Source organism: Helianthus annuus, chromosome 17 (genome assembly GCF_002127325.2).
Source record: "Helianthus annuus cultivar XRQ/B chromosome 17, HanXRQr2.0-SUNRISE, whole genome shotgun sequence".
Classification (NCBI taxonomy): Eukaryota; Viridiplantae; Streptophyta; class Magnoliopsida; order Asterales; family Asteraceae; genus Helianthus; species Helianthus annuus.
In genome coordinates, this window is record NC_035449.2 from 128,900,882 (window position 1) to 128,912,961 (window position 12,080).

At 38.0% G+C, this 12,080-nt stretch overlaps 1 protein-coding gene across 1 annotated transcript; it reads right to left on the reverse strand.

Annotated features, from left to right (window-relative positions):
- Window positions 1–2,923: 2,923 nt before the first annotated feature.
- LOC110921161 (putative PAP-specific phosphatase, mitochondrial) lies at window positions 2,924–8,367 on the reverse strand. The gene is made up of 9 exons (XM_022165436.1): window positions 8,204–8,367; window positions 8,029–8,125; window positions 6,768–6,870; window positions 6,487–6,686; window positions 6,348–6,407; window positions 4,880–5,238; window positions 4,717–4,795; window positions 3,493–3,543; window positions 2,924–3,333 (listed from the first exon to the last, which is right to left on the reverse strand). Exons 1-9 carry the CDS (start codon window positions 8,305–8,307, stop codon window positions 3,181–3,183), a joined length of 1,206 nt encoding a protein of 401 aa, XP_022021128.1. The 5' UTR covers window positions 8,308–8,367; the 3' UTR covers window positions 2,924–3,180.
- Between the last annotated feature and the right edge of the window lie 3,713 nt (window positions 8,368–12,080).

The window sequence follows — 12,080 nt, forward strand, 5'->3', positions numbered from 1 at the left end:
AGTGTCGAAAGTATGTTTTAATTGGGGGTGTTAAAGTTGGATGTGTTTGTGGGTTGGTATGTCAAACCTGAAAATTATGTCTCGCTCGAACACAACATAAGTTTTCATGGGTTAAAATGAATACGACACGTCTAACCAAAAGTTTTATTTACCTTTTTGTTGCGTATGGATACTCTAAAATTACAAATATATTTAAAAAATTACCTGATGTTTATTTCTCTTTATTGTTTTAACTTTGACATAAAATGCCCATTATTTGTTGTTTGAAATTTGTATGATGCATCTCATGATGACATATCATTTCTCATTCTAGGATGGGCGGGTTTGGGACGGCTTAGGCAATCCTAAACCCGATTAGATAAACTTGTCATGAACCAGTCTTAAAACCCGTTGGGTTTTCATCAGGCAATTACCGGTAGAGTATCGAGTATTAACGCGGGTTTTGGGTAAGCCTATTATTTTAATAATATTACTCGTTAAGGTATACCCTACCCAAAACTTGATGGGTATCTATCAGATAACTACTAATCAATTACATTTAGCATCTATAAAATATATATTAAATAACTACAATGTATAAAAATAAAATACTAAAATGTATATAATAAATACTCAAATGCATAGGTAACAAAAAATTAGTGTATGCCAATTATTGATATTTCATATATATACATATTTAAAAAAAATAAAAGAAATTATATCAGGTATATAATCGGATAAATGGGTACACTTTATCGGGTAATCGGGCCGGGTAAACGGATATATCATCAAATCCCAAACTCGTCCCAAATGCATGAAAAAAATAATCCCAAACCCAGTCTTATACCCGATTACCTAGGGATGGCAAAAATACCCGAGCCCGACGGGTATACCCGAAACCCGACATAAATGGGACGGGTAAACCCGATACCCGACGGGTAATCGGCCGGGTATGGGATTAGTTTTAAAAATTTTCGCGGGTATGGGTCGGGTATGGGATTAGGTGACACCCGACCCGATTACCCGAAACCACATACCCATTTACCCGAACTATATACCCGATCATATACCCAAATTTTTTAATTTATATTTTTATTTTCCATTAACACTTGTCTATTAGTGATTTATTTTAGTATGTTCATAATGTGAAAAAAATAAATTTTCTTTTAGTGTATGTATTTGATAATAGTATTTATATATTGTATGTTGTGAAGTATATACATATAAGTGTATAAGTATTATAAAGTTATTATTAATTTATGATAAAACTTATATTTTGTAATGTACATTTTTAATTTATAATAGTTGCTGTATAAATTAAATATAAAATAATTATAATTGTAAAAAAATGTATTTGGAAACCCCAACGTAAATATTTTAACAAACTAATGGGTATACCCGATACCCGCGGGTATACCCGACACCCGACGGGTAATTACCCGACAAATACCCGACGGGTATTGGGTTGGGTATGGGACACGATTTTACAAGCGAGTATGGGTATGGGATTACCAGTACCCGACCCGAACCCGACGCATTGCCATCCCTACTTACCCGACCCCAAAACCGTCCCATATGTGTCAGGTTTCGGATTTACCGTTCAGGTTCGGGTTGGATTGGCATCCCTATCTCTTTCTTGTCTACTCTTTATTTAAACAAGGGTCATATCATATTGTTAGAACAATAAGTTGAAGAAAGTAGGAGTATTTTATTTTTCGTATTTGAAACCCTTGTAGCTTTAGTTTGAACTTGTTTTTATTTTAAACCTTGTTGTCTTTAGATTTTTGCACTTCAATTCTGTTGTTTTTTAAATGCGATTGTTAAAAAAAAAATGATTAGTAATAACCGGTGTAACCAGGTAATTCTATGGTATGGGGTAATGGAATAGGAGAAGAAATGGAATGAACGAGGTAATGGAATGGATGAGGGAATGCAATGGATCATTACCATTCTATGTCTTGTTTGGTTACCATGTGTGAATGGAATAAATTATTATTGTGTATTGTTCGGTAGGCAAGAAAAACGAAGTAATAAAATCAGCGATGAGCGGTGGTGGTGGTCGGTTGTAGTGATTGTGGGTGGTTATAGCCTTATAGGTGGCAATGGTGGGTGGCGGCGGCGATGGGTGGTGGTGGCGGCGGCGGCGAGTGGCGGTGCGGCGGCGACGATGAGTGGTGGTGGCGACAAGGCGGCAGTTCGTGGTGGGTGGTGGCGGTGGGTGGTGGCAGCGGCGACAATTGGTGGTGGCGTCAACGATGGTGGTGGGCGGCGGCGGCGAGTGGCGTTGGCGGTTGGTCGTGGCTGTGGGCGATAACGGTGGCGGGTGGGTGGCGGCGACGACGACAGTGGCTGTCGGGGTGAGGTGGTGGCGGGTGGCGGCGATGGCGTCGGTGGTGGGTGGTGGTGGTGGTGGGGGTGGGTTGTGGTGAAGGTGGTGGGTTGTGGTGTTGTTGATGAATGGTGCAAGAGAGGATGGAATGAAAAAAAAACATGGAGGGTGGATGGAATGATTTTGAGGGAATGGAATGCTTTTTGGAATGAGTGATTCCATTCCATTGACCAACCAAACACCCTTTTCTTCATTTCCTCGTAATTATCCATTCCATTCCACCTCTCATTCTTGCATAACAAACACTACCTATGTCTCTCGGTTTTAGCCCTCATTAAGTCATTTGGATTCTTTTAACACTTCCGTCTCTACTAAGTCATTTGGATTCTTTTAACATTTCCGTCTCTACTCTCTAGTCATCTTACACTCGCAAGCACAAAAAGATACGCGTGCCAATAATAGTCATAGTAATAACAAGAACACATAAATTACTTGTATGTTTCAAGTAGAGGAGACAGATTGGGTATGATGTGTTGTGTTGGGTAACTGATTCAAATGTGTCCAAGATTAAAGGAAAACGATTACCGTAAGTATGCAGCAGAACGGCAACCAAACTAAACATGGTAAAAACTAGAAGACAGATTGCAAAAACTAGCGGTTCTCGAGTACTTTACAAGTGCGTTATAGCTGCATTGTGGTTCTTTGTTTGATTCACATGGCTCATCAAGATGTGAGAATGAACATAGATGGGACCCACAAAATGATGACTTTCGCTTGTTGAATTTGAATCACTCTCGTATTGTATATCACATGTAACAAAAAGAAACAAATATACAGGCAGAGGAAACATGAACAGATTTCCGCTCCATACGTCATGAAATAACCGAGGATTTGGATGCAATGATCTCTAGTATCTCTTGGTGTAAGCCGCTGTTAGATACAAGAATGCCGCCTGGAGGAAACAATGCCTTGCGCTCAACTTCATCCGCGGCGAGATCAAGTCGGTCTCCATTCCAGTCGGTAACCTGCCACATGTTGATTAGATTAATGCTTCAAAAAGATATCAGAGTATAAGAAGTCTGAATATATACACTCTCGTATTGGATTAAATTAATACATAACCAGTTTTAAGTACAAAACTGTAAGAAGTGCATAAACACTTGTACACGAAGGAATTAAATTACCTTTCCTCCTGCTTCCTGCACACATATGACTCCAACAGCATGATCCCATACCTAATTGTCAATACAAAGAAGCCAACTTTAGTTCCATAATATTTTCTTAATAGAATATACCAGTGGATCCTACTTGATGTGATGAATGAAACTTTCTTAGTAAGAAAAAGTGTTTTTTGAATAAAGTATTTTTAAAATTGAATGTTTTTGTATGACTTTTATTTCTAGTGAATGTGCGGTTTCAAACCATGGAGCCTCTCACCTCATTCTCGGAGAAAAAAAAATAAAATAATTTTTTTCAATTTAATTTTATATATAATTTAGTTTCTTTAACTAACTAAATTAAAAACTCCAAGTATACACTTTCCAAAAAAAAAAGTCTTATCTACATTTTAATATAAAGTCATTTTTTCTAGTAATACCAAAGAATACCTTAATTGAAATACAACTCAATTTTTAATAGAATTCGCAGTGAAATGTAGACAAAATTCTTTTTTTTATAAAAACTACGTATTTAGCTTTTTTGTAAATATTAAATATTATAAACTATTAGAGAAAATTAATTTATATGTTAAATAAAAATTGAAAAAAGAAATAAAATTGTCTTTTAATTATGTGAAACTTAGATTTTGAGGTCTACAACTACGGATTCATGGTTAATCCATGGTTTGCAGCTGCGGATCCACTAAGAATCTGTTTTTTTTTAATCGCAGATTCGCTGGAAATACAAATCAGCAAAAAAAACACCCATTTTTACAAATACTTTTTTACAAGTACTACTTATACAAAAAATCATCATCATCATCATACTCAGTAAATCCCACCAATAACAAAGAAAAGGTAGGGTCTGAGGGGGGTAAGATGTAGACAGCCTTACCTCTACCCCGTAGGAATAGAGAGGCTGCTTCCAGTGAGACCTCTGGCTCAATAGTAGTTTTGCATCAAGCCTTGGACATAAGGCACATAACACTCAGCAATCGGGACAAAGCCCGATTAGTGCATATATCCTTTTGTCTTTCAGCTATCAACGCCACCACATGATGCATGATTAACCGTCCTCAGCTTTTAACGTTATTTTCACGAAATTAGTAAAATAACGTAAAAATTAGTGCACTTTCACTTTTGCCCCCCGATGGCCCACACATATATACATTATATGCGGATACCGCAAGCAGGGCGTATTTGGAGATAAAAAAACATAATATGGAGATCAAATAGGTTATAAACCCGTACCTTGATCACCCTATCAACCCTTGCACGTTGAATGAAAACAGACGCCCTCCCCGAAGCTACCATCAAATACTTGCATAAACTGATTTCAAAATAGTAACCATATATAGCATTAACAAAACAAACCTTCTAAAGCAAGTAACCGAAAACAAGTGAAAAAAAAAACCTTCCACAACACGTAGGCAAAAGAAGAACTTCCTCATCCCCAACATTATCCACATCAGTTGTTGAACCGAATGAAGATGACAGTGGCAACGAGTCCCACGTTTGGCTCTCTGAAATGCAATACCGTCCTTTATGAACCAAAGTATAGCCATCAACTAAGCATCGGTACCAGTTAACTTCCGGGTTCTGTAGATCAGGTAGTCCCTTGGCCCATGTTCCACAGCCAACATGTGCAGCCATTATGATTCCGGGCTCGTTTTCATACTCGTGGGGTTTAGAAGCGGATTTATCAACCTTCCAGTTGGGGCAACCCATAACTCCTAACACAATCTGTCCTTCTACCACAAGAGCCAAACCTACCTTTAATGTTGGCAGCCAAACATAAATATAGAAAAGAGAAAAACCATGAAATCCGTAAATCTGAATTAACAAAACTTTCGACCTATTTGACCCTTTAACAGTTAAGCATACTATTAACTATAAAAACCATTAACAGTTAAGCACACTGTTAACTAATGACTTTCAACACGTTTGACCCATTTGTCATGTTTTCTTTTTATTTAGATCTATTAGCATAACCCGCTTGACCCAGTAACACTTAAGCACACTGTTGGCTATGATAGCCATAAAAAACCATTAATAGATAATCAGAGACTGTTAACTACTGACTTTCGACCCGTTTGACCCATTTTCATATTTTCTTTCTTTTTATTTAGATCTGCTAGCATAGCTCGTTCGACCAGATAAAGGCTGCAAATGAACCGAACGAACACGAACAAAACCTAAATAAATGAGCACTTACCGAATGAGATTTTATGTTTGTGTTCGTTTGTTAATTTTAGGCAACAAACGAAACGAATGTTGATGAACACAAATGAACACAAACTAATGTTCATAAACACAAATGGAAACAAACGAACACAAACAAGCGTTCATGAACAGAATATGTAATGCACTGACACTTGTTGAATATATTATTTGTCAAAATATTGAAGTATTTAAATAAAATATAAAAACTAAAAACACTAATGAACTATCGAACATAAACGAACACGTTAACAAACGTTCACGAACATTAAAATGAACGAACACGGCCTATATTCATGTTTGTTCATTTAACTATACAAACGAAATTTCTTGTTCGAGTTCGTTTGTTTAATAAACGAGCAAACACAAACGAACTTCCCGTCAAATGGTTCACGAATTGTTCGCTGAACGTTTGGTTCGTTTGCAGCCTATCCATTCATGGGGTTGGTTTCCTCCATTCGATGAATTGAAACAGATGTATGATTCATCAAGAGGTTAACCTAAAGGGAACACTCAATTCCATCACAGAAACACAATGAGACAATGTACAACCCTTAATTAAACTTCAGCCAAAACAGACTTAGAATCTAAACCCGAAGACTGGTAAAGTTATATATGATACTGTTATACAAAGTACAAAGAGAGACGTATAGAAAACTTACCACGTATAAAGCCTCGCTACCCTTGACAAATCCCCGGGTGCCATCGATAGGATCCAAAACCTGCATATGGCCCGGCCCATTCGTAAAATCAAGTATGTAATGTTTCGCTACAAGATTCGACTATAAAGCATAAACATACCCAATATGTGGCGGGTTTGGGTCCAAATTCTCCTCTTCTGTCAATAGCTTCAGTTACATCAGCTTGTGTTAATGCTTTATCTTGGGAGCTTGCTTTATCGGTAACCACATTTACAACAGAATCTACAAGATTATTTGAACGTAAGAATGCCGAGTCCTCCTCGGCCACCAATGGAATGGAAGGAAACAACTTCCCGAGCTCTGCCATGATTATGAAATAAGATACACGGTGAAAAACATGAAGCACCGAGGCTATATAGAGAAGGAATCTAATGCACATACCGAGACTAATTAGAGCTTGGGCACCAAAATCTGCAATTGTGACGGGCGTTTGGTCGTTTTTTTCAAGAATCCTTCCATCACTTGTGAACAAAGATCGCTTCACCTGAATCATAAGAACTGATTTATGTTACAAAACGAGATGCTTAACTTATGCAATCAAGATGATCATACTAAACTTGATGAAGAATCAAGAAAATACAACACAATTGTAATCAAATTTCATATGACAAGCTTGGTTTTAAAATGCACAGATCAGATCGCATCACGCCTTGGCTTTTGGGATCAAACGCATCGGATCACCACACGCTTTTTAAAACCAAGATGACAAGACAAGTGTACCTAGGATTTCTAGAATTTCTCGCACGACTTGAATATCTAATCGGCTTGATAAGCGAGTCGTGTTCGGTTTGACATGTTTAGGCCGGTTAATCAAACAGGTCGACCAGTCAACCCATTTAACTAGGCGCCTGTTAAACAAACACCAGTAACATGATATACAATCTGTATGACAGGGAGAAAATGGCAATACGAGCCATGTTACAGGGCGAACAATAGTCATATGGGTTGTATGGGGGCCAAACCATACAGCTGGTCTGATGTTTCTGACTGACAGTGATATGACTGACGTGACCACCGACAAAACCATAAGGCTCGTATGGCAGTCGAACACTCGTGTTAACAGGTATTGACAGGTAATTTTCGTGTATATCGTGTCGTGTTCGTGTTTGATAAAAAGGACACGAAAAGTTATCGTGTCGTGTTCGTGTATCGTGTCTTATCGTGTCGTGTCTTATGACCTTATCGTGTACGGGTATACACGATATGCCAGCCCTAGTGATAGGTGGCCTGGTGTACCAATAACAGCACCCTTTAACTAAACAGGTTGACCCTTCAAGACGTGTAACATGTTTACAACCCAGCAACCAATGACTCATTAAGATAAATGGGTTAAACCAACACGATTCCAAAACGAAAGATTCTTTCTCAAATCAAATTACACCTTTGACATCTACAACTTCCAAGGATCATTCTGTTGTAATTAATACCGATGATTGCATCGTACTTTCTAAGCATAAATCTAAACATGTTGCTCATATCAAGAACAAAGTCATACAAAGTCTGAAATGAAATAAATAAGAAATGTATCTATACGTGTAACAATTTCGTTATTCAAACTCTTATTTATGTAAATAACTAAATATATTTTATTACATTATATCATTTAATAATTTCTAAATCTTCATATATATAACAAACTTACGTCAACACAAAGACGGCAAGCTCGCTCGACGGCGTCAACGGCGGCTCCCAGCTCAGCGTTATACTTAGCATTCTGAGCTAGAGATGGAAGGCTCGATCTGCACAAAGAAAATTAGTCAATTAAACCCTAGATTTTGGGGCAAAAAGCAGAGTGATAAGAATGAAGTGGAGAATACCTGACGCTGAACCGCCGGCGAGACAATGACGGTGACGGTGAGCATACGGTGAATCGACGGTGAGATTGTAGCAATTTCGTTGTAGGGTTTTGAAAGAGATTCATGGCGGAATAACAGTGAAATCTAGAAACGGTAGTGGTGGTGGTTGGTAGTTGATATGAGAATCATGCATTTTAGTCCATAAATATAATCCATATATTTTTAATTATTATTATTTCTCATTTTTATAAACTTTTTAAAAGCTCAAATTAAATAAGAATGGGTGTTTACAACTCGTGTGTTGCGGTGGGACCGTTACACCGACAGAAATAGATGTAAAAATGTTGAATCATTCACACGTGTTACGACAGTTAACTCACAACGTGTGGACCGGTACAAAAATGTAATTTTTAAAAAATTGATAAGGCGGCACCGTTAAACCGAAAAAAAAATAGACATAAAACGTTGAACCATTCACGCATGTTATGGTTGTTAACTCGCAACTTGCAGACCGATAAAAAAATTGAAATACAAAGTCAGAAAGGTGGTACCGTTAAACCGAGAAAGATATACGTGTTGTTTCATTTATCATATACGTTAAAAGATACGGCATATATAAGGAACAAATTAACGGCAAAAACCAGCATGAATACAAAGGAAGGGAAGTTGATACAATATACCAACCCTCCGAGCTTAACCCCAAGACAAAGAACGACAATTCAGAAGCCAAGCACGGGTCGTGCTTGCCGGGCATGGGTTCGTGCCCCACCAAAGATTCCATGAAGACAAACAGAAGCAGACAAGGGGCACGGGGTCGTGTCTCGTGGACACGGGTCGTGGTCAATGCTTAGATTTGCAAATCTTGGATCGTACAGCAAGTACAATGAACATGGGGCATGTCGTTGACACACGGGGCCATGTGAGCATCTGGACTGACAAGCTCATTAAATGAAGACAGAGAAGGATAAGGGCATGCGAATGTGCCTACCAGGCACGAGGCCATGTAAACCTTCTATTTTCAGCTGTAATATAGGTGTTTGGTTCACTTGCAACTCATCCCTTGGCAAACCACTTCTTTCACACCTACCACCACAAAACATCATCCACCACATTCATCCATCATCCATCTTTAGAGTGTATATAGTAGTCCCGGGATCCAAGATTGATCGTAAGAGTTTTTGTCAAACACAGGCCATGCTTGGCTAATCTCTTACATCACTTTGGTGAAGACAAATCATTTATGTATTACTTTCAATTTCCAAGTTTTGATTAACTTTTTAATTGGGTATGTATTAATGACTTTAATACCTAGTTTTTTTTATATTGAAAGTGAACTTTATTCTATCATCTATTCATGTTTTGTTGATTCACTCATTCGTGTCTTTACGGTCTATGTAAAGCGCGTTAACTGCCTGAAAGGGGGTTAGAAGGGTGGTATGGGTAAGGTTTTTGCCTCGTTCAGATCCTGCGAGGACTTGATTCAAGCTTATTAGGACTTCCTTTGAGGTAGATAGCATCAAATCGGGGGAAGTAAGAACGGCTTGAATCCCTTATAAATAAACTACTATTAAAACTTTAAATCGGCATTGCGGGACTGTATCCCTGCTGACTCAGACCAATATGGTCAAGGGTAGCGTTGCCTCCAAAAGAGGGACATGCCACATTTTGCATTAATAACTTCCTTAATTATCTTTCAATATTCCGGTCTTGCGGGACTGTATACCTGCTGACTCAGATCAGTATGGCTGAGGGAGTGTTGCCTCCAAAGGACATGCCACTATAACTAAGATAATCTCTTAAAAAACCCAAAGTACGGAAATCATCAAATGATACATAAAGGATGAGTCGGAACCAAGTGATTCTATCTTGTGTATTTGTTCCTTTATTTATTTAATTTCTTTATTTTACTTATTAAACAAATCTTTGTTCAAAATTTGATTAGATTAGACGTCGACGTTATTCTGGTATTAAAAGCTCTTGTGTCCTTGGACGACCTCGGTATCTTACCATCACTATACTACGCTAACGATGGGTGCACTTACCCTAGCATGTTGTAGAGAGTGACATTGTTATATTGTGTTTTATAAATTTAAAACTTGATAAAAGAGTGAAAAGTACTTAAAAATATAATACAAATCATACGCACTCCGACAGACATGTCATTTCTAAATAAATAATGTCAAATATGATTGTAAATAACATAAAAAACAAGAATAAAAGAACTTGGATTCCCGACACTCTACAAACAAGACCCAAAAACTTCTTCTCTACCAATTCCATTTGGGTGTATAAGCAATATTAAAGAGTTTTGCTTGAGGACAGGCAAAGATTTATGTGTGGGGATATTTGATATGCACCAAATGCAACAAATAAATTATATCAAATAAGGTGTAAAATCAACCCTTTTTAGAACTAATGTTGGAAAAAAGTGTGTTTCTTTGTATACTTTTGATTTTCAGGATTAAAAGAGCTTAAATGTACAAAAGAAACAAATTAACAGTAAAAACCAGCATGAATACAAAGGAAGAGAAGTTGATACAATATACCAACCCTCCGAGCTTCACCCCAAGACCAAGAACAACAAATCAGAAGCCAAGCACGGGTCGTGCTTGCCGGGCATGGGGTCGTGCCCCACCAAAGATTCCATGAAGAAGAAGACAAGCAGAAGTAGACAAGAGACACAGGGTCGTGTCACATGGACACGGGCCATGGTCAACTCTCAGATATACTAATCTCGAATAGTATATCAAGTACAATGGCCGCGGGGCCGTGCTGTTGACACACGGGGTCGTGCGAGCATCTAGACTGACAAGTTTATAAATGAAGACAGAGAAGAAGGAAGGCATGGGGACGTGCCTAATGGGCACTGGGCCATGTAAAGCTTCTGTTTCCAGCTATAAATAGGGGCGCTTGGTTCAATTGCAATCCATTCTTTGGCAAACCACTTCTCTTATACCTGCCACCACTCCACCACCACAATACCACCATCATCCACCACATTCATTCATCATCCATCTCTAGAGTGTGTGTAGTAGTCTTGGGATCCAAGATTGATCGTAAGAGTTTTTGTCAAACGAAGTTCATGATTGGTTAATCTCTTACATCACTTGGTGAAGATAATTCATATATGTATTACTTTTGATTTCCAATCTTTGATTAACTTTTTATTTGGGTATGTATTAATGACTTTAATAACTAGTTTTTTATATTGAAAGTGAACTTTATTTCTTCATGTTTTGGTGATTCACTCATTCATGTCTTTACGGTTTATATAAAGCGCGTTAACTGCCTGGAAGGCGGTGAGAAGGGTGGTATGGGTAAAGTTCTTGCCTCGTTCGGTGTATAGATCCTGTGAGGACTTGATTCAAGCTTATTACGGCTTCCTTTGAGGCAGATAGCATCAAATCGTGGGAAGTAAGAACGGCTTGAATCCCTTATAACTAAATTACTATTAAAACTTTAAACCGGCCTTGCGTGACTGTATCCCTGCTGTCTCAGACCAATATCGCCGAGGGTAGCGTTGCCTCCAAAAGAGGGACATGCCACATTTTGCATTAATAACGTACTTAATTATCTTTCAATATTCCGGTCTTGCGGGATTGTATCCCTGCTGACTCAGATCAATATGGTTGAGGGTAGCATTGCCTCCAAAAGAGGGACATGCCACTATAACTAAGATAATCTCTTAAAAAAACCCAAAGTGCGGATTTCATCGAAGGATACATAAAAGATGAGTCGGAACCAAGTGATTCTATCTTGTCTATTTTTTTCATTTATTTATTCATTTAGTTTCTTTATTTTACTTATTAAAACATTTTCTCAAAATTTGATTAGATTAGACGTCAACGATATTCCGGTATTAAAAGCTCTTGTGTCCATGGACGAACTCGGTATCTCA

Excerpts from the sequence above, each read along its gene's own strand:
- LOC110921161 (XM_022165436.1), bottom strand. The coding sequence starts at position 8,307 with ATGAATCTCTTTCAAAACCCTACAACGAAATTGCTACAATCTCACCGT. Across the intron at positions 3,544-4,716 it reads GGGTTGATAGGGTGATCAAG|GTATGGGATCATGCTGTTGG; the intron begins GTACGGGTTTAT and ends ATTGACAATTAG. Across the intron at positions 3,334-3,492 it reads TGCAGGAAGCAGGAGGAAAG|GTTACCGACTGGAATGGAGA; the intron begins GTAATTTAATTC and ends AACATGTGGCAG.